Source organism: Squalius cephalus, assembly GCF_949319135.1.
Source record: "Squalius cephalus genome assembly, chromosome: 13".
NCBI classification, from domain to species: Eukaryota; Metazoa; Chordata; class Actinopteri; order Cypriniformes; family Leuciscidae; genus Squalius; species Squalius cephalus.
The window spans coordinates 17,817,196-17,843,472 of record NC_137134.1 but is presented as its reverse complement, the minus strand read 5'-3'; the positions used below and the strand labels follow the sequence as shown (position 1 = coordinate 17,843,472).

General features: G+C 38.7%; 3 protein-coding genes across 6 annotated transcripts; 2 read left to right on the top strand and 1 right to left on the bottom strand.

Annotated features, from left to right (window-relative positions):
* Window positions 1-746: 746 nt before the first annotated feature.
* Window positions 747-5,545, top strand: cimap1d (CIMAP1 family member D). 2 transcript variants are annotated; one of them, XM_079891442.1, is made up of 4 exons: window positions 747-889; window positions 2,350-2,460; window positions 4,777-4,890; window positions 5,040-5,545. In XM_079891442.1, exons 1-4 carry the CDS (start codon window positions 841-843, stop codon window positions 5,501-5,503), a joined length of 738 nt encoding a protein of 245 aa, XP_079747568.1. In that variant the 5' UTR covers window positions 747-840; the 3' UTR covers window positions 5,504-5,545. The 2 variants fall into 2 exon arrangements, with proteins under 2 accessions (XP_079747568.1, XP_079747567.1); XM_079891441.1 differs by having other exon boundaries at window positions 5,037-5,545.
* A 1,219-nt stretch (window positions 5,546-6,764) lies between these two features.
* On the bottom strand, window positions 6,765-8,001 carry cks2 (CDC28 protein kinase regulatory subunit 2). Its single transcript, XM_079891335.1, has 3 exons — window positions 7,832-8,001; window positions 7,432-7,559; window positions 6,765-7,234 (listed from the first exon to the last, which is right to left on the bottom strand). The coding sequence occupies exons 1-3, from the start codon at window positions 7,894-7,896 to the stop codon at window positions 7,191-7,193; spliced, it is 237 nt and encodes a 78-aa protein (XP_079747461.1). The 5' UTR covers window positions 7,897-8,001; the 3' UTR covers window positions 6,765-7,190.
* A 1,991-nt stretch (window positions 8,002-9,992) lies between these two features.
* On the top strand, window positions 9,993-25,792 carry shc2 (SHC (Src homology 2 domain containing) transforming protein 2). 3 transcript variants are annotated; one of them, XM_079889532.1, is made up of 14 exons: window positions 9,993-10,201; window positions 13,671-13,901; window positions 17,184-17,254; window positions 19,835-19,895; window positions 19,998-20,117; window positions 20,735-20,788; window positions 20,897-20,948; window positions 21,184-21,310; window positions 22,135-22,312; window positions 22,770-22,860; window positions 23,009-23,176; window positions 23,271-23,560; window positions 24,182-24,335; window positions 24,419-25,792. In XM_079889532.1, exons 2-13 carry the CDS (start codon window positions 13,761-13,763, stop codon window positions 24,308-24,310), a joined length of 1,482 nt encoding a protein of 493 aa, XP_079745658.1. In that variant the 5' UTR covers window positions 9,993-10,201; window positions 13,671-13,760; the 3' UTR covers window positions 24,311-24,335; window positions 24,419-25,792. The 3 variants fall into 3 exon arrangements, with proteins under 3 accessions (XP_079745658.1, XP_079745657.1, XP_079745656.1); XM_079889531.1 differs by lacking the exon at window positions 9,993-10,201 and adding an exon at window positions 11,741-11,936; XM_079889530.1 differs by lacking the exon at window positions 9,993-10,201 and having other exon boundaries at window positions 13,127-13,901.
* Window positions 25,793-26,277: the final 485 nt, after the last annotated feature.

The following is a 26,277-nucleotide window of genomic DNA, read 5'->3' as shown; positions in this document are numbered from 1 at the left end:
TCAGTGCAACGGTGGACATGTTCACCTAACTTCCCTCAAACTTCTTGTGATTTTTAAAAGCACTCCCAGAATTTTATACAACGCATTTCAGTTGGATAGATATTTGGTGGTACATACTCTTTTAGATGTTTCTTCAGATGTTTCTGGCTTCTCAGTTGCTGAGGGCCCTGTCTATGCAGCTTTGCAGGGGGGCCCCCAGCGGCTGGTCTCCCTGGCGACCCATGCTTGATGATGGTCTGTCTCTGCTCTGATGAACACAGAAAAGCATGAAAGAGAAAGGGTAAGTGAGGGGAGGGATAACCTGATGAAGATAGTGTTACATGACAATGAATTCAAGTGATGACACCTTTGTGCTTCTGTCTCTCAAACGCATTTGTATATTTAATGGGTTTGGCAGCCCCTGATTGAGTCAGTCAGGTTGAATGAAGATTACTCCAGTCCAAAGCATCAGTTTTCCACTTGGGTGGCTTCGGTTTTGACATTATCCGATGGTGGACGGTGGAGAACTTGACTGAACTTGTCCGATTCAAGAGAGGTCAGAAAGCAGAATTTCCAACTGATTTAGTTAAGCTAGGAAGATGAAAATGAAGAGGTTCTACTAACCATCACCTCAGCTTTGATGCTATTCTGAAGATCTACACCTACTTTGGGTTTTTGCAGCTTGGAACAACTGATAGCCTACTGACGTGAATGTTAACTCCTCCTTGAGCTTAACTTAAATTTTATGGAAAAGTTGGCATAGAGATTTGATAGTAAGTAGACCTCTGTCAAATTCTGCAACTAACAGACAATGTATTTCTTGAAGTAAATGGTTAAACAGTCCCAAATGCGATCGTGACTATGAGTGAAACGGAGAGGAAGCGTCCGGTCATTGCTGGTAGAGAAAAAGGTGAGCTGTTATGTATATTTGTAAATATAAATGTTAATTTATAAATGTGCAACACAACAATCTTACCTTCAATGTAAGAAACTTGTGTTTGGAGCAAATATTAGCATGTGTGGAATGCTGCTACCAACGTTCCAGGATTGGGACTATTCACTGTTTGTATCAGTCCGCTACTGACCGTTAATCTGTGCATATGGACGTTATTCACAGCAGCGCCATCTTTGATTTTTAGCGAGAATAAAAGCGAGGCTGTAAGGGATAGACATAACATCTCCAAAGTGGGTTATTCTACTATTTAATATTTTATTTGTTGTTTGTTGTTTATATATATAATTGTTCTGCTTACGAAACACTGCAAAAACATCTTTCCAAGACATTTCAGTAGATAAAAAACTCCATGATGTGAAAATTTATAAGTGATCTAGGAGCTTTATACAGGTTTTTACAGCGTATGCCATTGAAAACCCGATAATTAAGTCTATCCCTCACAGCCTCACTTTCATACCTGTCGTGGCGCTGCTCTGAATAAGGTCTGAGGGGAGACTTTTCAGCGAGTCTTTCTGCAAGCTACATCGTTAATGCCACTAGGTGGCGACAATAGACTCTTTATGAGTGAATCATTAAATAATTTAGTCAACCGATTCGTTAAACAAACTGCTTCATTCAGAAAGGTGTGCTGCTAGGAGGCGCGTGAAGGTTGAATATGCTTGGAACTATTTTCATTGGCGGAGCAAAAATAGACAAAGTAACTGGCAGCATATTGCGTCCAAATTTATTTATTACTTATAACTTATTGAAAAACAGAACCCTGTTTTTGTTTTATTGTTTAAATATGTTTTTAAAAAGTGAATAAAAATATCACACTAGCTTTAAACGCAATCATTTTGGTTGACCTAAGGATTCTTCTCACTGTTGCATAGTTTGTAAAGTTGCTTAGGGAAAATTGAGCTGCTAATTGATATTGACCTTGTTTCTTTCTTAAAAAAAAAAAACTATAGCAAACATAGTGATGTATTTTGTAACAAATATTATGCTTCCAGTGTTATTATGTCAACATCAAATTTTCATTTAAATGGAGAGGAGTTACTTTCAGGGAGGTTACGATAACTGTGCCCAGGCCTGACAAAACATGCTGAAGTAAATGTGAAAGAATGTTCTGTGCTTCCAGTAGCCCTTCTCATGCACACAAACATTTGTGGGCTGATGTCATGGCATTCCCCTGGTAGTATCAGAGAAGATAGCCAAAGGCATTGTCTGTCTTCCACTCCAGGAAAAACCATCACGCCACTGCGATGAGCTCACATTCCTCCTGGGCTGCATCTAAAGGGTGTGAATCTCCCTAACAGATTCTGTCACAACTGCCTGCCAAAAAATGCATCACTAAATATTTCTGATTACTTGCACAAGTAGGGCTGTGCATATGTTGTGCACACATGACATGTGTTTTCCAATCTTGTCTACAGGGCCAGGGCCTGGTCGATACATCCTTCCACCGGCCATCGGCTTTGTAGGCCACGATTTTACCAAGTCAACGAGTCCTGCCTTCTCCTTCCATGGCAGGATGAGTAACAACAGTGAGTTTGTAATGACTCAGCCAGTGAAATCATTTGCAGTGAAATAAATTAGTTCAACAGAGAATAATGCAAATGGAACTATTTTTCTATAAAATCCTTTTAGCTGATTTTTACATGAGGAACATTTCCAAATTTTCCATGTTAACATTTTCACTTAAAGGGATAGTTCACCCAAAAATGAAAATCCTGTCATTAATTACTCTCCTTCATGTCGTTACAAACCCGTAAGACTATCGTTCGTACTAGCGTACAAATAAAGATCTTTTTGATCAAATCTGAGAGCTTTCTGCCCCTCCATAGACAGCTACGCAACTACCACTTTGACACTGAGATCTTAAAACTAATCCATTTGAATTGAGCGTTTTAGTCCAAATTTTCTGAAGAGATTTGATCGCTTTATATGATGAACAGATTGAAAAATTTATCAGCGAACATAAACAGAAGCTCAACTGAACTTGGTTGACATACGAGAACAAACCTCATTGGTTCTTGCGGAAACTCAAACATGCTGCGTAACACGAGAATGAACCTCATTGGTTCTCGCACATCAAAAGAACTTGAGCTTCCGTTTACTGATGTGTGAATTGATGAATGTTTATATGCGAATAAAAGCCTAAATTAAATCTGTTCATCATACAAAGCAATTGTGTCTCTTTAGAAAATTTTGACTAAACTGCTCAATTCATATGGATTAGTTTTACTATCTATTTATGAATTTTTAGAAGCATCAAAGTGGTAGTTGCGTAGCTGTCAATAGAGCTGGTAAGTCCCGCCCCTTCCGCTAACCCCACTGGACCTCTAGGTTGAAAAATCATCAATGCAAATGAATGTGAGAAAATAATTATTTTCTGGTCCCGTTTGAATTGTGCCATGAATGTGAACATATGTTGTCTGTGAATTTTTAATATAACTTTTCGTGTAAAGAATGCTACAATTTAGCGGGTAGAAGTTTGATACGGTTAGACTTTGTGTGAGAGCACTTTGTGGACTACAACTCTTCGCTGCTTTCGACGCATTTGAAACGTCACCACCACTCGCACACGGACACTAGCTCACGGATCCCGCTAAACATGGCTGTGTCTTTGGTGCACTTCACCGCCTTCTTTCAGGGAGAGGACAAAATCGTTGAGGTTGGCGAAAACCACGGGTAAGTCAACTTTATGGGGTGACGTCACATAGGCGACATGTAGTCTTTCTCGTTATGTCTTTTCCACAACTGCTAGCCGAAGAATCATACCATATACTGTCAAACTCGTAACATGAAAAATTATATAAAAAATTCACAGACAACATATGTTCACATTCATGGCACAATTCAAACTGGACCAGAAAATAATTATTTTCTCCCATTCACTTGCATTGACGATTTTTCAACCTAGAGGTCCACTTGGGGTTTTACGGATGGGCGGGACTTACTAGCTCTATGGAGGGAGAGAAAGCTCTCATATTTCATCAAAAATATCTTCATTTGTGCTCCGAAGATGAACGATAGTATTACGGGTTTGGAACGACATGAGGGTGAGTAATTTAATTTTTTTGGGTGAATTATCCCTTTAAATAATTTAGTTCATAATTCTGTATTTTGCTAATGTCACCACAAGAGGGAGACAGCTGCTGTAAATTTCCATTGATAATCATTACTGTGTAGTTTTGCTAATAGATTAGCACCGACCTAATTTATTTTATTCATATTACATCATTTTATTTCACATTATTATTTTAGCGAATAGGGTATGATGCTGTTAAATTTTACCTTTTTCTTACTCCAGATTGTATTGAAAATACTATTTTTCCTTTTATTTTATAGTGCTCATACATATAGTAAGCATACACACACGCGACGCATATAGTAAATTATGTTTGTTTTAATTTAAAATCATGTCATAAAGGAAGTCAGTGAAAGGTATTTTACCCCAAGTATTGCATATACTTTAAGCTACTTTAATAATTGAAATATTACAAATTTTAATGCATACTTCAGATGGTGAACCACTTTGTTTGCTTATTCACTTTGGGCACCTCTTAACTTTTTTATTATTTTGCATTACAGTATATTGTACATCTTGGATCTGTGATATTTTGTGACATTTTATATTTTTAGGCATTAGCTATAAAATTCTGCAACATTTTATTGCATGTGATAAAATCAAAAGTGTCTAGTAGCATATTTAACAAAATAATTGCATATAAATACATGTAGTTCTTGTGTATTACACAGTTTACTTTCATATTCAGCAACACAAATACTGTGATGTAAAGTGTGACGGTTTCTTTCCTAAGTGATGCAATGCTGTTTATTCTGCTTTGATTGTACAGTGCATAGCATTGACTGCAGTCCAGGGCCTAAATATCATATTGATGCCAAACTGACTCGCTTTGGAAGGGACGGCACTCCTGCCTATTCCATACATGGCAGGGTGGAAAACCGAGGTAAGTCAGTTATCCAATGTGTCATTCTGTTGAAACGGTTAGTGATTTACTGGTCGACTGATCCACTTCATGTCGAAACCACCAGGAAACACTTAGCTGGACTGAGTTTGACAGTTCCTTACCCTTGTTGTATCTGACAATTGCAGCAGGAACCTTCTCCACCCCTGGACCAGGAGCATACAGCCCAGAGAAAGCCCCTCTGTGCAGCACCCATCGCAAACCACCGTCCCACACCATGGGCTGCCGCACTCAGTATCGCACCGTGGACACCGTGCCCGCCCCCAACAAATACACCCTCCCTTCTCTCATGGGCTCCCACATCCTGACCAAAACATCCAGTGCCAGTTACACCATCTCCGGGAGAGGTCCAGCCGAGGACTTATCCAAGACTCCAGGTCCTGGTAGATATAACCGCACAGATCCCAGTGTCTACCTCCCGAGGCAGCCTGCGTTCTCCATGTTGGGCAGACACGCTGCTGCGAGGGAGTCCACACTTGTACCAGGTCCTGGAAGTCATAACCCAGAGAAAGTGACCGTGCACAAGCCCAGACCTCCTGCTTTCTCTTTAGGGGTCAGGCACTCAGAGTTTGTGACCCCTTTAGTGGTAGATTAGTAGTATAGAGCATTTTGGTGTTTTGTGGGCAGAAAGCAAGTGTGGGGGGCTCTGCTGGTTGGAGTCATGGGCGTGCCGAAAGGTAGGGGCGTAGAGAAAGGTCTTTTTCATCGTTGCGAAAGCTGTTTGTCAGGGTTTTCGGGTGGGTTAGGGTTAAGTTTCTGTTGTTGCAATTCACCTTTCGGCACGCCCATTACTCCAACCTGCAGCTATCCCTGTTTTGCAGAACAGGAAGCTGCAGGAACTTTGGAGGCAAGCCACAGAATAAAAATATTAAAAAAGGTAATTGCGAGTATATATATATTTTTTATATATTTTTTCTTGCAGTTCCAAGTTTATATCTTAGTTCTGAGAAGAAAACTCAAGATGTATTCTTTTTTTTTTCTCAGAATTTGCTGCAATTCTGACCCCCCACCATCAAATTGTGATGTAAAGATAGCAAGAAAAAAGTCAGAATTTTCATATAAAAATGTTGTTTCAATGTTATAAGTTTAAATATTATTTCATGCTTTAAATGTAGAGCTAATACATTACACACTCTGTAACTGCATATGTGAATATCATGCAGTTTTTTTTTTTTTTTATATATCAAATTCATGCTTTGATAGTAGGCTAATCATCACAGGTTTCATCAGTTCAGTCTGTCCGTTTAATGGCTTGCAACTATAAACAGCTTCAAAAATGAAGAACATCTTTTTTGGCATTCCGAATTCGTACATTTTCCCCCTTATTCCATGGATCTTGTCCATTTTCTTCCTTGTTACCAGTTTTTCTGCTACCACATGTGTGCAACTGTAGTGACGCAACTGTGACGTCTACTTCAAAAATGGTCTATTTTGAAGGCTGTATATGTAAATACTACTTTTCTTGACTTCACTTTGAAAATTTTATCGCATTCTTAAAAAATGTTTGATATTTTTCATACAGTGAACTCTGATGTTGGAAATATTCAGCATTCTCACACCATTTGACCAATGAATTTCCAAGACTGGTTTCCTGGTTGCTTTTTCACACACTAAATAAATTAGATTTTTTTTTTTCTTGGATATATTTATGAAAAGATTTTTCTTAGATATTTTAATTTGTGTGTGTATATATATATATATATATATATAAATATTTTACCAGCTAGATTTTTTGTATAGTGTGATGTCTATTTAAAAAACATTTCTATATAGTATCTGCTGTCGCTTTACATGATATTAATCATTATGTCATTATTTAATGTCACGTAACACTGATTACAAATAAGGATGCAAGTGAGCTAATAAAAATAATATTTATTGATTTGTCAACAACAATTGAAGAACAAACAAATGTTGACTGCTCAAAATACAAGGTGGAGATGTTAACAAAAGCAGTTCCGCAACGAAAAGCATCGTAGTGTACAACAAAAACTATTCCTTCTATTCACGACTGGGGCGATTACTTGACCTGAAACACCATCCAACTTATTTTACATGACTTCAGTGTAGATCTAAAGAAAACACTTTGGAGGAGGCAGCCAGTTCCCCCTGGGCTCCTGCTGCCATCAGTTCTCCGAATGAAAGGGGGAGGAGCAGTAACATTTCATTACCATTGATCTGCAAATAATAAAACTTATATACAAATCACAACTTATGGAAAGAAATGCACTTATGGTCAGATCCAACCATGTAGTTTAACTTCCGATGATAATCTTGAAATTTCATTCCTTGGGAAGCGGTCTTCGGAATAGCAGAATGTGAGGCTCTGTATAAAAAGAGTGGAATCATGGTTTTGGAGAATAATGGGCAGCTTTTGCTGATATTTGAGTACATTTCACTCATTACACCTAAAATGTGTCTCAAAACTTGAGAGCTGCCAACCTAGACAGTAATTAAGCTGTCAAAGTAGGTTTTAAAACACAGCCCTGGTCCACAGGTAACGTAACGGTGTTAAGTACTAACCTGGTTTATGAATCATGTAATGGATCCAACCCTGACTTTGCTGGACTCCCAGTCCTCTCCATTCCTCCTCTGACATTAAGTGGGAGGACGGCACCAGCTTGGAAAGCTGCTTGGGAAGCATAACATGTCTATGTGGAAGGAGAGGGACAGTATGTTACTTTGACTGAATGATATTTTGAGTATGACTTAACAGCTTTTTAAAAAGTTTGTCACTGCAATACAACTCAGCAATGACGACAGAACCTGGAAAATAAGTTTTAAACAGACAATTTTCAATAATTTGCGGATGTTTTTAATATGAAACAGCCAAATGACATAACACTAACAGCCATCATGAAGTATCACGTCATCTCGAAAGTGAAGTGAACAAATCAGTGAAAAAACGAGTGAAATTCCTCACCTGTACTCGTATTCCTCGTCGGAATACTTGTCGGAATAGTAAATCTGCTTTTTCGTTGAAGACATTTTGGGTAAATGTTAATTTCAGGCAAAATCCGATGTGAAATGCCGGAAAAACTCGCGGACGGTCGTCACAGAGTGTCAATGTTTTGCTGTAAAGGGCGCCGCTTCAGTTTTGAACTCAAACGGTCCCTCGCGCGCCTCTGATAGGTCGAGTGAGTCACTCGCCGTTTAGGCTCCGCCCCCTCCGCGCGCGCCTGCGTTTGATTGACAGATGTGCACGCGTGAAGAAGATCTGTTGGTCTGGTAAAGTGTGCAAATGCAAAACACTCAAAATGATTTATTTAGTCAGTGCCAGATTTATTCTTCTTTTGTTTTGTCTGAACGCATCTCTTGAGATCCTCTATAAAAGAAAGTGTTTTATAGGACTTTTTTTATTTATTTTTTTACTCGCGTTTAGTCGTTACAGGCGTGTGAAAGAAAGTAAGTGTGATACAGAAGTGTGAAACCCAGTGTATGCTGTTTATGTAGACTACACAGTAATTTACTTTGATGACCTTATATGATATGATATGACAGTGGGAATGCGTTAACCTTCTCTTTACTCCAAAAGGTCTTTGACAGCACTTTTGACATTTATCCTGTCAGATGATCAAACGATAGCAAATGATAGGCCTAGTCTCCTCCTAAAGTTCACTATTATCCTGTGCGTTTTACATACAATTATTACACATCATTTTTCAAATATATTGTAAACCAATGTATTTGAAATTTACATTTCAATACAATTTTCTACAGAGAGTAACGTTAGCCTAATTTCGCCCGTCCCTCAAAAAATCGTATGTTTACAATGGAGGTCAATGGAGAATTAAACTACAATACTGTTTTTCGAGTACAGTCACAAGACTGTTTGAGCTGTTTTAACTTGCTCTGACATTTCTTAAAATATATCAGAGCCATTGTTTTATCTCAAGATGCACAAGTACTGTTGCAAGCTACTTAAATGTCCAAATTGAACTAAGGCCTAATCCTGGCTTAATCTAAGTGAAACCACTGTGAAACCAGGCCTATATCTGTTAAAATCAGACAAGTGTGATAACTTGGTGTAACTAACTCCTGTCATGACCATTTACAGCTACCAAATCTGATACGATACACGTGAAACGATGCTAGAAAGAGATATGATGTGATCCACAAAGTTTACAAAGAGCAAAACACACACAGGAATTACATTAGTAACACATAACTAAAAGTTCATCCACCAAGAAAAGCTTAAAAGTATAATTTAAGCAACTTCTGTATAAAAGAAGTGCAGAAACAAAACATTTTTCCACCAAGCAGTTAATTCAAGTTCTTAATAATGTATCAAGCTTTGTTCTTAGATAATGGTTCTCTTTTTGAACATTTGGGCACATTTTAGATTTGAGTTGTTTGAGGTGGCAGAGGTTTGCTCCATTTTTTTCTTCTTTAGTTTGTTGTCGTCTCTTTTTTTCAGATGCTTTAACGTTTAATGTCAGGGCTGCTGATTTGACCACAGTGTTCCTGTGACCTTTTTAACAAGCGCATATCGTTTCAGTACACAATGAAGTACAGCCAAGCGAAGAAGGCATCAGAAAGTCTCTTTATTGTTTGTCTTTCACTCCTCAGTGTGTCAGTGATCAGTTTAAATGACAAATGATTTGCTCTTTGTGTGATGCAGTAATATGCATAGTGTATTTTGACGCCATGTTGTGCAGAACACACTTTTTTTTTTAATTGTATCCCTTTTTATGCTGTGCTCTATTGTTGTTTTAGAAAACGACTCAAGCTTGCTAGAACTTTTAACTAAAGGTTAACCTCAGTGACTCTTTTGTTAATGAATTACACGGTTTCCGTTTCACCGTTAACGCGTAATAACTTTTGTTCAAGCTATGAATTCGAATGAGGAATGCTTTTGTGCATATATTACCGATACAATATTTAGCACAGTTTGCTTGTTAGAATTTAAATATGCTTTTTTATAATCAGACACACTGAGGTGCCACCTTTCGACAACTCTTAGCAGCATCTACCATTAGTACAACACGTTGTTTTAAGCATTTTTCAACTTAACAAATATTGACACTTGTGTTAAAGTGCATAAGACCAGAACATAAGTAACGTGATTGGGCATGTCATTGTAGGAGGTGTGTTTATGTGATGCTGTGTGTTCCTGAACCAGGACACATTATTCTAGCCTGTGGTTTGAGTGGTTTTTTCTCACCCTTTGGGCAAAAACTTCACATCTGTACACTCTTATGTGCTGTTACCCTTCCTCTTCAAACACATAAGTTCACATGTGTTTTTGGTGCTTGTGTAAGGCCGGCGTTGCAACCTGCAGAAGTTTCTTTTGGTGAGTTTCTGTATGATTCTTTCATGTGTATATTTAATCTTTCTCTACACGAATATATTTAGTAATAGCATTTTGTGATACATTGCTACATGTGCTTTAAGAGGATGTGGTAAATGCCTGCCATGTGGAAGATGTATTTTCATTTGGTGGTATTTTTTTAAGAAAGCAAATATTAACATGGCACATTCACCCACGTTTACCACAATTTGATGTTTAATGTCTTGATAATACGTTCGAGCAGATGAGGTTAATGAACTCGCAGTGCATGTCACCTGCAGTCTGGCATTGATCTATTTATGTACATGTGACTTTTACACAGTAGGAATATTTTTTTATCAGATTTAAAAGTAGTACTTGATTTTCCACGTTGGCACAAAGTAATGTAGTAAATATGCGTTTTTTTCCCCACTACATTTATGAATATTCTTATGTCGTCACATACAGTGAAAACTGCTGTAATCAATGATTATCTTTGTCTCAATATTTGGGTAAAATGACCTTGTTTGTAAGTACAGCGGTCAAACATGTATTAGTGCTGGGTTTTTCAGGACCAGAGAGAATAAGTGGAAATCCCTAGTCTTGTGTTATATAAAAATTGAGTGGCCTAACCCATATTAATGTACAGTTGCTCTAACAAGTTCACAAATCCCACTTTTTAAATGCATTTATATATAAAAAGTTTTTAAAATAAGAGATCAAATTAAAAAAGAAATTATATATTATATAATTTGTTGATTTCAACTCTGAATGCTTGAGGCGGCAACGCACAATATTAAGAACCATGTAAGCATGTAAACTTTTCAACAGGATGATATGTATAAATTATATTTTTATTTTCTCTGGTTGAATATGTACATGTCCGTTATGTCAAAATTATTTTTATGATCCCACTTATTTAAAAAAAAATGCATCTTGCAGTCTGAGATCACACAGTAGCCCTCGGTGCATTGTTGATTTTAGTGCGACAATTCACGATAATTTACTTAATTAAGGGAATGGTGACATGAGGGTAAATATGGGAGAATGGGTCCGATTCCTCCAGAACTGAGCATTCATGGCTCCCTGAGGAGAAGCGGACATTGAATGAGTGAAGTAGTCTTGTTTTCTCATTTTCCCGCTTTTATGCACTCTTTTGTGGTTTTGCTTTTAACAAAGGTATTGATCCAGATGGTGACCCTGCACATGTACTCTCACTAATTGCAAATGGTCCCGGTGACCCCATTCTTGAAGCTAAAATTACCCCAGCTAGGCGTGCAATGCATGTGACAAATGGAAAAATAACAAAATCTCTGCACAACACCTTTGAGAGGTTACCCAAGAGCTGTTGATTTAGGAAAATGAAAAAAAAAAAGAGCCATTTGTTAGTCATGAAGCAAGTGTGATGCTTTGTCAACACCACAAAACTGAGGTTTCCACCAAAATAGTCTGCACACATAGGCAACGTTAACGGAACATAGAGTATTTTAAGTGCTTCCTGTTTATTTGGCCTTGTGGAGTCTTTGCGTTTACTTTTTGGCCAGTTGCGAAAAAAGTGACGTCAGTGCAGAGGGAAGAAACTATTTGTCAAACAGGCACCACGTCTTGCGCAAGTCCTGTAAATGTGACAACTCAGATGTTTTCTTGACTTCGACAGCAAGAGAAGAGCAGAGAAAGTCTCAACAATCGTTATATTATCCATACTGCAGCAATATGAAGAACACAGTTTGGATGGAGAAGCAAGTAATGCTGTTGTGAGGTATTCTATATTATTCTATATTAACTTGTGTAAAAGGTGCCTTGATGTCTTAAGTACTCGTATATGTGCACTGTGTAACAAGCTACTTGGATATTATACTGTTGGCCTTGGTGTTTTGCTCTAATTGTTAATTTGCGTTAATCATGGACGTCTATAAATCTTAGAGAAAGCTACCACTAGCATTCCAGTTCATCTCAATGGTAATTGCTTAACTGGTAAAGTCCTGGTAAAGTGACTATCCTGATCTGTGACATACTGTAAAAGGCAGCAGATGAGTAAAAATATAAGTCCATTTTGTGTTTTTTAAGAGGTAGTTCAACTGAAAAAGATTATTATTTTTCGTCTTCATTTACTAACCCTTACGTTTCTTCTCTGGAACATAAAATAAGATATTTCAAACAACATTGGACCCCACTGACTTTCCCTGAAGGAAAACTTAACACGGAGACATTTTCATTTGTAGGTGAAAATTAGGTACCATTAAAACATCGACTATAATATAACAAATTATTATCAATAACTAGACATGGTGAAAAGTTTTTGCTTCCAGATGGTGTAGTTACAATATTCAGCAGAAGGGGCTAACTGTCCTATGCTAACCTTGATCCCATGAAATTAACAGTGAAGTCAGTAACTTATGCGCTACTAGCATCACCAAACAAAACTGGAAAAACAACTGTTATTTCTCGGCCGAACTCACGGCAGTGTTGTCGAGTTGGGCTAGTTGTCGGGATGCTCAAAAAAAGTGATGTTTTGATAGCGCCACAGTATTTACACCTTTCAGAGGGATAGGGGAAAGTATTGTAGCGTTCCAAATGGCTCACATCATCTTTAGCTAATGCTGCTGCAGGACTGAATGGCTTTGTATGTGTCAGTGTAGGATAAGTGCAAGATGCTGTAAGGAGGTGCTCAGGCAGATGTGCATTAGCTAATGTTGTCTAGGTTGGGCAGGGCTAATAGACAGACCATAACACTGACATCATCAAGAGAGTGGGGGCAAGCTGGGCTGAGAGAGAGAGAGAGAGAGGGAATGAAGAAGAGAGGGAGGGATTAAGCAAGCCACAGTAAGGGACAGAGCAACTGTCAGAAAGCAGAGAGAGAGAGAGAGAGAGAGGGGACGCAGGGCTAGACTCAGTCCGCACAGAACCTTGTGGATTTCTCCTTTGCTTCCACTGCATCTTTCCTTTTCCCTTTCCCTTGCCATCCCCCTTCCCCTCCCTCTTCCCCCCACTGTCCTCTCCGCTCTGGACCGCTCCTCCGGGCATGCTACTTAAGCCCAAGTATGGCCGCTTCCGGAACGACTCTGTGACCTCCTCCGACGACCTGATGCAGAGCCTAGCCATGAGCGGGAAGATGGTGGCCACGCCGGTGGCCTCCTCGTCCACGCCTGGCTTGGAGCTGCCGCCCCTGGAGACCGCTGCCCTTCCTCCGCCTTCGGCCCAGGTGTTGGCCGACTCACCCGGGCTGGACGGCGAGCAGGACGGGACCACTACCTTCTGCATGCTCATTCCCAAGATGCCCCAATGGAAGTTTTCCAACTCGTTGCTCAGCCGCAGCCCGTCCAATAGCAGCTCCGGCTCCAATTCCAGCAAGGAATCCAGCAGGGCGCCTCCAACCGATAGTTCCCCTGCTACGGCTTTCGGGGGGGCGACCGCCCCCAGTGGTCCTGTGGCAAGTCTTGCAGCTGTGTTCAACTCCTGTGACCCTGTTTGTGTGGGTCCCTGTTCCCTACAGGCCGCCAGGAGGCAGAGGGCAAGTCCAAGAGAGTCCAGTGCAGGGGCCGCCGAGGGGAGTCCAGGGGGATCTGGGAGCTTCAGGACCGGGATGAACCGGAGGAACAGGGTGGAGGGAATATGGCTGGGAGATAACTTTACCCAGAAGGGCAGCTTCATCAATAAGCCCTCGCAGGGGTGGTTGCACCCAGACAAAAAGATCAGCAGCACGGGAGCTTCGTATATTGTCAGGGTAAGTCCCCTGCTTATCATCTTGAAATCTCAATATGCTTTCCGCCTTATGTTATTTTGCAGGTCTGCAGCATTGTCAATATGCTGCTATGTGGTGTTATCAATAATCATTCATTTACATTCATTGCACCATCTAATGCAGCTCTGAAGACGCGGAGAGAGATTCGACTCCCCTTGCAGCTTACAAACAACTGCAACATCTTGTCCTTTCAAAAGCTGAGTTCAGGCAAAACTGCTTATGATATGAGAACAATGGGGTTCTGTTCACTGCGGTGTATTGGTTATGTCAGGGTGCAATTGCCTGAGGAGAAAGGAGGAATATATAATTTAATCCAGATATATTGCTTTGTGTGGTACTGCGTCAGAGCAGGGGGCAGACGTGGATAAACAAACTGCAGATGTAAACAACTAAACTAGAACTGAAGGGAGGTGGAGGGTGGCTTATTGTTTATGACTCAAGATGAGTTGTTCGCAAAATTTATATTTGATCCCAGGATGGACATTTGAGCAATTCCCAATTTTCTATTTTGGGATCAATACGGGATTATATGCATGTGTTTTCTCTTAGGAATAATAATGAAACTGCGATTAAAATTAGCATAGCATTAGCAAATTTAAGTTCTTTAAGCTCATGTTCAATAAACATTGAAAACGTATTTAATTTATTGTTTACTTAGTTTGTAATGTTGAAGTAGACAAATCCTGTTAGATAAAACATAGTAGGCAAAACAGTGTAGGCTAACCAACAGTTTGGTAGATGCTGTGGATATAAGCCAATATCTTCAGCTCTGGGCTGCATCTTGGTCAATTAAGAGTTATAAATGTTGGCAGACTATTTGACGTCAATGACAGTGATCCTCTCTCAACCCAGTTTCTCACTCATCCACCCCTCCGTGTGTTGTAACCACACGGCCCTCTCTCCAACAACCCAGACTGGGCCTGCGCACGCTCCTTAATTGCATTACACAGGCACCATTCATTCGTTTATTCAATTACGTTTAATCACAGTCATTTGTATCACATGTGTAGCAGAGGAAACAGGCATGGAGGGGGGCAGTTAGCCAATTTTAGTTTGGCTAAAACTATGCTAAAACTAAAACTACACAAAAGCATATCATTTTTACAATTATAATCTGCATTTCCGTGGGTGAATAGGAAGTTGTTTTAAACTTAGACTAGTTTGTGTTATTCCAAGATGACAAAATGTCTAAGAACAAAAGACTACAAGGAATGGACATTTAAAAGCAGCGCATATCACCTCATATATAGGAAGTAAACCTCACTGGTCATTTTCTCTAGTGCAAACATTTTCTGGGCAACCCTTCTCTGTTATAAATAATAGTTTGTGTATATATATATATCTTGCTTCCTTTCTTTCTCAAAGACCTCATTGTTGGCCATCATGCTGTGTGCTGAAGTAACACTCTCCTTACAGCAAAATCTGCAGTTTGCTATCATCAAAACAGTAGTCTATAACTTGTTCCCATGAAATTAAATTAGGACAAGCTCAAAAAATGTCTACCTCCACTACTGACCCACCAGCTACAATGCATGTGACATCACTGAATGATGTTTTTCACTTGTTCTGCCACTATGAAGACATGTATGTGTATATTTATATATATAATTGCAGATTTTGCTGTAAGGAGTGCATTAATTTATCACACCGCATGTTGGCCAACAATGAGGTATTTGAGAGAAAGAGGAAGCAAAAGAGATGCAGTAAATGAAAAGGAAGAAGATTCATTACACTGATTGAACACTTCCCGCTACTAACTAATGTAGTTAAGATGTCTGCAATTGCTTTCTTAGATATAAATAAGCTGGTGTCAAGACATGCTCTTAAAAAAAAAAAAATTAAAAAAAAATAACTTAAAGGGACAGTACACCCAAAATTGACAAATCTAATTTTCTCAGCCTCCAACTCTGACTGTCTTTCATTTGTGGAATACAAAGACATTTTGAATACATCTCAGTGTTGTCCAGTGTTGTTTTGGACCCCATTGACTTTCATTATATTGGCAAATAGCTCTTCAAAATATCTTATTTTTGTGTTCCACAGAAGAAAGACATGAGGGTGAGTACATCTGAGAATTTTCAGTTTTGTGTGTACTCTCCCTTTAAGAGAAAAGGAGTGATTACAGAAAACATGAATGCAATGTTAGAGGGACTGATTTATATTCATAGAGAACAGTTTTAAGGTCATAATCAGTTCTTTGGGACTTCCCCAATGCACACTTGTAGAGTATTTGTTGAAGAAGCAAACACAGAGGATGCTGATTTCAAAAACTATTGTCTTAAAGACATAGGCCTACTTCACCCAAAAATGAAAATTCTGTCATTATTTACATACCCCCATGTTGTTCCAAACCTGCATGACTTTTTATGTTCTATGAAATATCTTCTTTTGTGTTCTGCAGAAGTCATTCAGCATACAGAATGACATGAGGGTGAGTAAATGATGACAGACTTCTCCTGATTGGGGTTACTGTCCCTTTAAGCTGGAGATTTACTAGTTTCTAACTGTCATATCTAGGGAAACCACTTTGACTCAACCATAGGCCACGTGACCTGTGCTTTGGGTCGAGGTAAGCGTATGCCTCCGAAATCCTTTACCCAGCCTAAGACAACAAAACTGATCTAATTACTTTCTACAATCATCTGTAACCACAAACATTCAGACATATGTCGCACTGTCAGTGTGGGGGTGGGGATCTTGCGATATGTTCCTGTGACCCTTTTGAACGCATTAGTGACGAACTGCCGAATAGATATTTCCCTACACCTTCATCAGAGCACTTTCCACGTCCCAGAAGGGCCAGACTGCAGTAATACCTCTTATCCAGTCCACCCCCACCGGTCATGATGTGGTTATTGCCGTCAATCTCCTCACACTTCGCTGTAATTACCTTCCCCAGCACAGCTATTATGTCGTCTTTTTCAGAACCGCCGAGAACAAGCTGTCTTGCTGAAATTATACGTTTAGTATTTATCTGTGATTATGCGGCGTTATGCTAAACACGCAAATGCACCCTGCTGCCATTATTGTGCAGTTAAACCATCCTTGTGTGTGTGTGTGTGTGTGTGTGTTTGAGAGACAGAGAGAGAGAGAATTGTTGCTTTTGTTTTCAGCATCTACATCATGGACTCTGGCTCTTGCCAACAAGAATTAGATACATATTTCCATGAAGCAATTATGACCTCTGGGAAATCAAAACTAATTAAGTAACGTTATAATGAAAGTAATGTGTTTTTATTTGTGCTCTTATTTATTTTTTTGCAGTACATGGGCTGCATTGAGGTTCTAAAATCGATGAGATCTTTGGACTTCAGCACAAGGACACACGTCACCAGGTAAAGTGTTTTTTATTTGGATGTTAGAGATCTTTTTTAAGCACAAACTTCTGTACACAAATACCTCACTAGAGCTGGGCGATTTTTTCCCTTAAAAAAATAAGGGAAATTTAAGTTTTTTAAATAAAAAACTCGATTTACGATTCGATTCGATTCCCCCCCCCCCCCCCCCCCCATTTAAATCAAAATAACTGCGAACTGTAAATATATTTTAAAAATATATATTTATTGTATTTAATTAAAGTGCATCAACATAAACAAAATTGCAAAAAGGGCTGCGCCGCATGGAGCGTGCTACGGAAACCCTGAAGGAAGATTTGGTGAATGCAAAATGTATGTACTATACTGAAGAGGGGGATGAATTTTTTTTTTAAAAAATCGATTTTTGGAAAATATGAATCGATTTGACCTACCAACTCGATTTTTAAATCAAATCGATTTTTTCCCCAGCCTTATACCTCACCCTCCATGATTTTATTGTTTTGTTTTGCTTTTTTTTTTTTTATGTGTATTATTTTATTTGTTTTCTTTTTTTGTTTTATTATTTTTTATTTATTTACTTTTTTTATCAAAATACTTTACTTTCCATGTGTTGCTTTGTTATGTTTTGTTTTTGCTGAGCCAAAACAATTTCCTTGTGTTGATGTAACTTAGGTTGTTTTTATTTTATTATTATTTATTATTGTTATTTTATTTTTATATTTGCGATTACGCCAACCATGTTTTGTGTAGTTTAGTTTAGTTTTTGTTATTGTATTATTTTATTCATCTTTTTATTTTGGAAATTTCTCATGTTTCAAATCATAACCTCACTCTCCATGCTTTGTTTAGTGTAGATTAGTTTGATATATATATATATATATATATATATGTATGTATGTATGTATGTATGTACTGTATGTATGTATGTGTGTGTGTGTACTGTATATATAGTATATATATAGTATATTAGTTCTGTCAAATTGATTAATTGCATCTAGCATATAAGTTTGTAAATGTATGTGTATATACAGTGTGTGTGTATATATATATATATATATATTATGTTTTACCTTACCCTCCATGTTTTTAGCTTGTTTATTTATAAAAAAAAAATTTGCTGAAACAAGTTCCTTGATTCCTTGACCTATTTATTTTATTTTTACGTAATTTATATTTGAGTGATATACTTCACATGTAAGCAATATATTATCACTTTGCAGTTCATTTTTTGTGTGCCAAACCATGTTTGAACGTACGTAAGTGTGCACGCTTGCATTAGGTCTTAGGTGTATATTTATTTATATGTGTGCAAGCATGTGCATTCTTGTAGGGGGTGACGGGGCGGAGCTCCAGATTCCCGAGGGCAACAGTGGAGTCCCTCTCCCTGCCCTTGTTAATCGATCAGCAGAAACCCGAACCCCATGGCCCACAGTGGACTAAAGTGCAGATAGCACAGGCGAGATGAAGACAGAGTGATATAGCCATGTATTATTAACGACTCCAACTAATGACTGTGGAGGCCTTCTGGGGCCCAAGATGATGCAGATTGCATAGGGTGGAGTTAGAGTTGATAAACAAGGATGACTGGAGAAGAGTGATTGTTTTGAGTAGAGAGCGGCAGTCTGTTATGACATTATAATGGTTATAATGGGAATGCTTGGAACAGGCTACATATTTAGCCGGAATCTATTTTGCAGCAGAAACGAACGGCTTGTAAATCAGCTGATTTGCGGTGCTCCGGGGAAAGAGGGAGTGTGGGTGGGCTCTCTCATTTGTCATTGTCATGGAGTGAGGCCTAGAAGCAATTTCCATAATAACAAAGAGGCAAAACACACACAGGCGCGTAATCTTGCAACACAAAACACACCAATGGAAATTGTCACAATCACACTTTGCAATGCTTATCCTATAACATTTATTGGAAAAATTCCCTGAAAAGTCCTTTGCTGGGACAGTTGGGACTTTTAAATAATTAATGGGCTATTTGATAGCATGCTGGTGTTTCGAAGTCACTCCGTCCGCTGTTGACCTCACAACCCATGATGCCCCTCTGCCAAACTCTTCACAGCTACTGACATTTTTTCACAAATTATACTTTTTTTGGTTTTATTAGTCGTATTTAGGCACCCATCACTACTGCGAGTGTTGGTCTTTTCTCATTTGAGAAAAATTTTACAATTTATGGTGTTTCGTTTTTGTGTTTTTTGTTTTTGCTTTATTTATTTTTATTTTTGTTGTTGTTTTGTCTGGTTTGGTTTGTTTTTGTTTTCTTAAGCCGAAACAATTTCTTTGATTGATATGTTATTTATTTATGTTATTATATATTTTATTTTATTATTTTATTTTGAGATTGTGCCCTCCATGATTTATTGTTTTGTTTTGCTTTGTTTATTTTATACACTGACAAAACACTTGCAATATTTAAATAAGATTTATTCTTAGGCTCAGACACATTCCTTATTTATTTTCACACAGCGGTTGCACTGAAACAGAAGGAAAATGTTTTTTTTGTGGGTTTGTGAGATCTGGTAATACCTCTCTAATAGTGCTCTTTCTTTTTGTGTGTGTGTGTGTGTGTTTCTGTGTGTGTAAACACAGGGAGGCCATCAACAGGTTGTGTGAAGTTGTACCCGGAGGAAAAGCTGCCTGGAAGAAGAAAGTAAGAGCAAATTGCATTTTTGGACCTTTTTTTAATTATTATTAAACACAAATCTAAGAAAATTCAGTGATATCCAAATACTTGTTTTGCTGCCCATTTTAGACCACCAACAAAACCCTCCAGTCTATCATGGGAAAGAGTAACCTACGTTTTGCTGGAATGAGCATCGGCGTCAACATCTCCATTGATGGTTTGAGTCTACTCGTCCCCACCACGCGACAGGTCGGCCCTTTAGACAGAATAACCCCCTTAAATCATATCAGCCTCACCCTCAACTGATTTATCACAACATTATCATTCCTATACGGTGTTGAGGAGTTACAGTAACTCTACAAAACTACATTTTTCAGTAGCATGACTGCAGCTTAACAACTGATCAAGCAGATGTAATAAGCAAACATTTCAAAACTGCCTTTTCTTACTTGTGTAACTTTGGAAAGTTTGATTCATTTTAGTGAATCAGTTATTTTAGATGATTCATGTAAATGAACAGATTCCGATTTGTTTCAAGTTCCTGTGCAGTACTGTAGTAAAATGATACTATTATTTTCTCTGTTTTGACTGAATTGCTTAAATTGGATTTAATTAAATTAAAATAAAGATTAAATTAAATTGCTTAAAGTTTTCTGAGTTAATTCAGTTTATTGAGTTAATTCAAAAAAAATTGTTTGGATAGTTATTTATTTAAATATATATTGCCCCTTTAAGCTTTGTATACTTTCCCCCGACACTGTTTGTTTATTTATTTATTTTTATTTTATTACAATTTTTAATTAATACTTATAAGGTCGAACAATTTGAATTGATGCAGACATCACACTTTTTTCATTTCTTTGTAGGTGATTGCCCATCACCCCATGCAGTCCATATCTTTCGCCTCTGGTGGAGACTCGGTAAAATACATGTTTACTGTTCAAAGCCTCTTCTTAAAGCTCATATCATTTCTCTTTACATTTAAAACTGCAACTTGATACTGACTCTGATTTCTTTGTGTGTTGCAGGATACACCCGATTACGTCGCCTATGTGGCCAAAGACCCTGTCAATCAAAGAGGTATTTTTATTTTATTTTTACATATATATATATATATATATATATATAGGTTTGGTCTTCAGTTGGCTCACGTTGAGCTATGGTGCTTGTTTGGGAAAAATGGGTTTGATCCCAGCTCGCGTCATGTCCCCAATTCCATTTCCCATTGATTTTCCTTCACTTTTGTTTGTGTCACTGATTATTTTGGCTAGATTTCACACATGTGCATAATGTTACCTTGTTCTCATCCCTCTAGCGTGTCACATCCTGGAGTGCTGTGAAGGTCTTGCCCAGAATGTGATCAGTACCATCGGCCAGGCCTTCGAACTACAGTTCAAACAGTACCTACACAGCCCACCCAAAGCCATTCCCACCATGGATAGGTGAGATTCACACAATTTCCCTTGAACCATAGGCGTTGTTTGGGCTTTTGGATGCATCAAAACATGAAAATGACAGTAGTTCCTCTATCGTTTTATCTGCAGTCAATGTTAAACTTCAGCTCTGAACAGTTTTCACAAGGTTGAAACAGGATACACACGGCTTGTGTTTCATTCAGCCATCCTGTTTTGATCGCAGACCGTTATTTAAAGCAAAATTTATTTAAGGGGCTCTCAGAAACCACAAGCCTGCTCAGTGTCACATCAGTTATGGGTCAATTTGATTAATTCTAAATCATTGTTGTTAAATGCTCTTTCTTGTCTTTAATATAAGACTACTTCCCTATATAGACGGGATCCTACTGAAACTGAAATGGAACTGATGTCACCCATGTTAATCGCACTACATAGTAACAGCTCTGTTTGCTGTTAGCATGTTGCTAAGCTAACACATGAAACGATTACATTAGTACATTAGTCACTTCCGAATTCATGTGATCAACTTTCACCCTTGCGCAAAATTCCCAATTGCAAGTGTTACTATTAAAAGGACTGGATTTTGCTTGTAAAAAACTCTCAGAACAACAGGAAATGTGACCATACCTTAATAAGCATAAAAACATAAAGCACAGACAAATATTAATTAAAATAGTCATTTGTAAGTAGATACTACTAAATAAGCATGTTTTTATTGGCACATTTCAGTACTAAATGGAAATATATTTATGATTTATATATTTAGATTGAATTAAATATATAATTACCTTTTCCCTGATTGCTAATATGTTAATGCACAAACATGCTAAATAGCTTTATTTAATGTTCAGGACTATACGAACAGAAGAGTCGGCATGGGGGGATGACGAGGAATCGTCTGAGCACGATTACTACAACAGCATCCCAGGGAAGGAGCCTCCCGTTGGGGGAGTGGTGGACTCTAGGCTCAGGCCTCCTGCGGGCCTACTGGGTCACGTCCACACACAACCACAGAGCAAAACCGCTCAGGTAAAACAATAGACTTTATTATAAATGGATGTGGAGTTTTATTGCTGCTTTGATTTGTGTTATGAACAGCATGAAGTGGTTTAAAGAGAGAATGAACTAAAATTGCCCTTTCACTTCGCAATTAGCATAAAGCTAACGAATGAAAGCTGAAAGCCTATATGCCATCTGCAAGAACTGAGCATTATTCTTCAATTATCGATGATTATTTTTAAAACTGCTTGACCTTTCGAAACCTTTGACCTCTTTAACCTGCCCTGTCAAACCAACCATCATAATTTGCTATAAGTACCTTCTGCACTAAAAAAAAAATCGATTTTTTAGTTTCTTATTTTTTATACTTTGAGAAGTAACATAGTGTATAAGACATTTTATTAGAGGACACATATACATTATACAATGTATTATAATTTCTAATAATAGAAATGATAATTCTAGAATATAAAAATTATTCTTTCAGATGGGGTCACCAGCCAAAAGAGATGCTTGCAGCCTCCCTGCCGCCCACTTGTGTTATGAAATGCACTGGGACACGGAGAACAGCAGCTCAAGTGAGACGCCTGGTGGTTAATTATCAGTATTGTTACTTTTGTGACGTTTTGTTGATTTTTGTTGCTTTTTAACATATTAAAGGTATGTATTTTAAAAAAATGTCCTTCTAACGGCGATGTTATTTAGTAACCAGTTTATTTTCTGTAGGTTTGACTTCCGATGGTTACCTGCGAGCAGATGGTCATCCTCCCGGCAGCCGCGATTATGAGGAACACCTGTACGTAAACACCCAGAATCTGGACAACATGGAGGCTTCAATGGACGCCCAAAAAGGACGCAGACCCGAGAGCCCGAAGAAAGACATTTTTGATATGAGTGAGTCCACTGCAAATGACTGAAATTGATTAATATCAAGAAGAAGAATGCATACTACTTCATCCTACAAATTGTCCTTTTCTTGACCTCACAGGGCCGTTTGAGGACGCCCTGCGTCTACATGAAGCCAGTGGAGTTTGCGTACTGGAGGACAAGTGGCCGAGTCCCCCACGGCGCCGGGCCCCTGTCGCACCCACAGAGGACCAGCTCCGGCGGGAGATGTGGTACCACGGACGCATGAGCCGCAGGGACGCAGAGAATCTGCTGGGCCGAGACGGGGATTTCCTGGTGCGGGACAGTGCCACTAACCCAGGCCAATATGTCCTGACTGGGATGCAGTGTGGGCTTCCCAAACATCTGCTGCTGGTGGATCCAGAAGGAGTGGTGAGTGACGCTTCAAGCTCAGTCAAACCAATTATGAAAACACTTAAAGGGTTAGTTAACCCAAAAATGAAAATTAGCCCATGATTTACTCACCCTCAAGTCATCCTAGGTGTACATGACTTTCTTCTGTCAGACGAACACAATCGGAGTTATATTAAAAAATGTCCTGGCTCTTCCGAGCTTTATAATGGCAGTGAATGGCTGTTTCTGTTTTTAAGTCCATAAAAGTGCATCTATCCATCATAAAAGTGCACCACACGGCTCCGGGGGGTTAATAAAGGCCTTCTGAAGTGAAGCATTGCGTTTGTGTAAGAAAAATAGCCATATTTAAAACTTTATAAAGTAAAATAACTAGCTTCCGGCCAAACGCACATACAGATTCCACTTAAGTGTAAAGCACAACTTAAGCGAGTAATGCCATTCACTGCCATTATAAAGCTTGGAAGAGCCAGGACATTTTTTAACATAACTCCCGATTGTATTCGTCTGAAAGAAGAAAGTCATATACACCTAGGATGACTTGAGGGTGAGTAAATCATGGGCTAATTTTCATTTTTGGGTGAACTATCCCTTTAAACCACATCTTAAATGAACTTTGTTTTAATCGTCCGTTTCCATTAGGTTCGGACTAAAGACATGCTTTTTGAGAGCATCAGTCACCTGATCAACTACCACCTGACGAACAAGCTGCCAATCGTTGCGGCGGAGAGCGAGTTACACCTCCAACAGGTGGTCTGCAGAAAGCACTGACCTCCATTTGAAGCCCACGTACATGGTGAGAGGTTTGCGGCATGTTCCTACAGACGATCAAAGCTTTTTGGTTGCGTAATTCACAGATTTTGTATTGTTTTTTTTCAGGGTTAAAGGCCATCCCCTGTGCCACCAATCTAGAGGCCTCACACTTGCCTTAAACACAGACTGTGAGCTTCCACTGGGACTTGTGGGATATCCCTGTTCCTTAGGCACTGACCACAAACAGCTTTCAGCATGCCCTGTTAAATCGACCCCTTCTTCAACAGAGAAGACCCCAACTGAGAGTTTGGCGTTGGGAAATAAAGTGATTGTGAACATTGAGTTTCCCAGCAGACTGTTCTTGGCATCGCCTGACAGAAATGTGAACTTATAAGAAACACATGAGACAAACCGTCTTATTCCCTTCCTTTTCATCCGTACAAGCGTTTGTCGTCCTTTCTAAATGTATTCGGTAACTGTGACTCTAATGTTCTCTGATGGTCACCTCTGAAACTCTGGACATCAGTGTGTTGTTGTGCTTACCAACAGTTTGCTCTCAGGATGCAGTATTTGTTAAGGACGTTGTGTAAAGCTCAGTCGCTCTAATGCAGTCGTATCAAATGCACATGTTTAATTTATGTACTCAGGACCAAACGTTTGGGTCATGCTCATGTGATATGGCCTTTTTTAAACGATAGTGTTCCAGACATGAATTATACTTCACAATTACGCATATTCCATTTCTCTCGTGTTTAGTCACATCAACAAATGTCCACAATGCGCATGGTTTCATTTAAAGATGCATTCAGTAGTTTCTTTTGTGAAGAGTCATCTGGTGTACACTCACATGAGAAGACTTTACTCATAATAGTTTTCAAATATATATAGCATATATATTTTAATTATGGTGTGATGACGTGACTTGTGGTCACGTTTGCAAAATTTTAGGCGGGAAAAAGGCCTAGGCTACTGTTCTTCTCAATAGCGTGCCGCTTTAACGAGGGCGAAAGATTTCCCTACGCCGATTTCACAACAGGTTGACATTGGTCATAGCTTCGCGGCGTTGACTAACAGAAAAATACTTGGTTTGAAAGTGTCCGCGTGAGCTGTGCTTCATCTTCACACATCCCTCTCACAAAATTCCAGATTGCATAGTTAGTTTTCTACAGAGATGACGGCATTTCGCCCGCAGAATTTGGTCGTAGGCAGGTATGTGGCCGCACCCTAAAACGTGATGGGGGGGTTGTGATGATGTGATGAACAAAAATTAGACAATGAAACACTTTCTATCAGTGGAAACAATTTTTGTTTGGCAGTTAAGGGAATTCATTATTATGTAAACCACTCAAACTCACTCTGTAGAAGACGAGACGATCATGCTAACCACGTTGATAGATGGCAGTGCAGCATCTCACACCATTGTGGCTTTGGTATTTAAATTACACAAAGAACAGCGATGCTAACGCTAGCTAAAGAACTACTGAATGCACCTCATATAAATTCTTTTTTTGTTTATCTGGACACAAAAGTCATCCACAAGCTTTTTCCATACATTCCTATTCCTATACGTATTTTGTAATGTCAAAAAAAACATCGTATTTCAACCTAAAAGCTGCTTTCTGGAGAAATGTAGTCGACAACCTGCCTTTATAAATGTCCAAATATTCTAGTTATATAAAAAGTGTTTGGCTCACTACAGTGTATGTATTAAGAACAACATTCTCTTTCATATGTCTTCCCACATTATCTGAAAACATTCCAGTGCCTTAAAAGTATTTATTTATTATTTCAAAAACATCTTAGCACTTATTTATGGTTTATACTTACTTTCTGCATCCCGGCTCTTGCATAGAATATGTCAGATGCAGACTTCGGAATAGCATAACGTTACTAGCACACTGCTATTTCAGCCAAATACAAATGCAGCAGAAATAGAATTTAAGGTTGAGCTAGTTAGCATATTTCAGTTGGCACCTGCTGCTCTA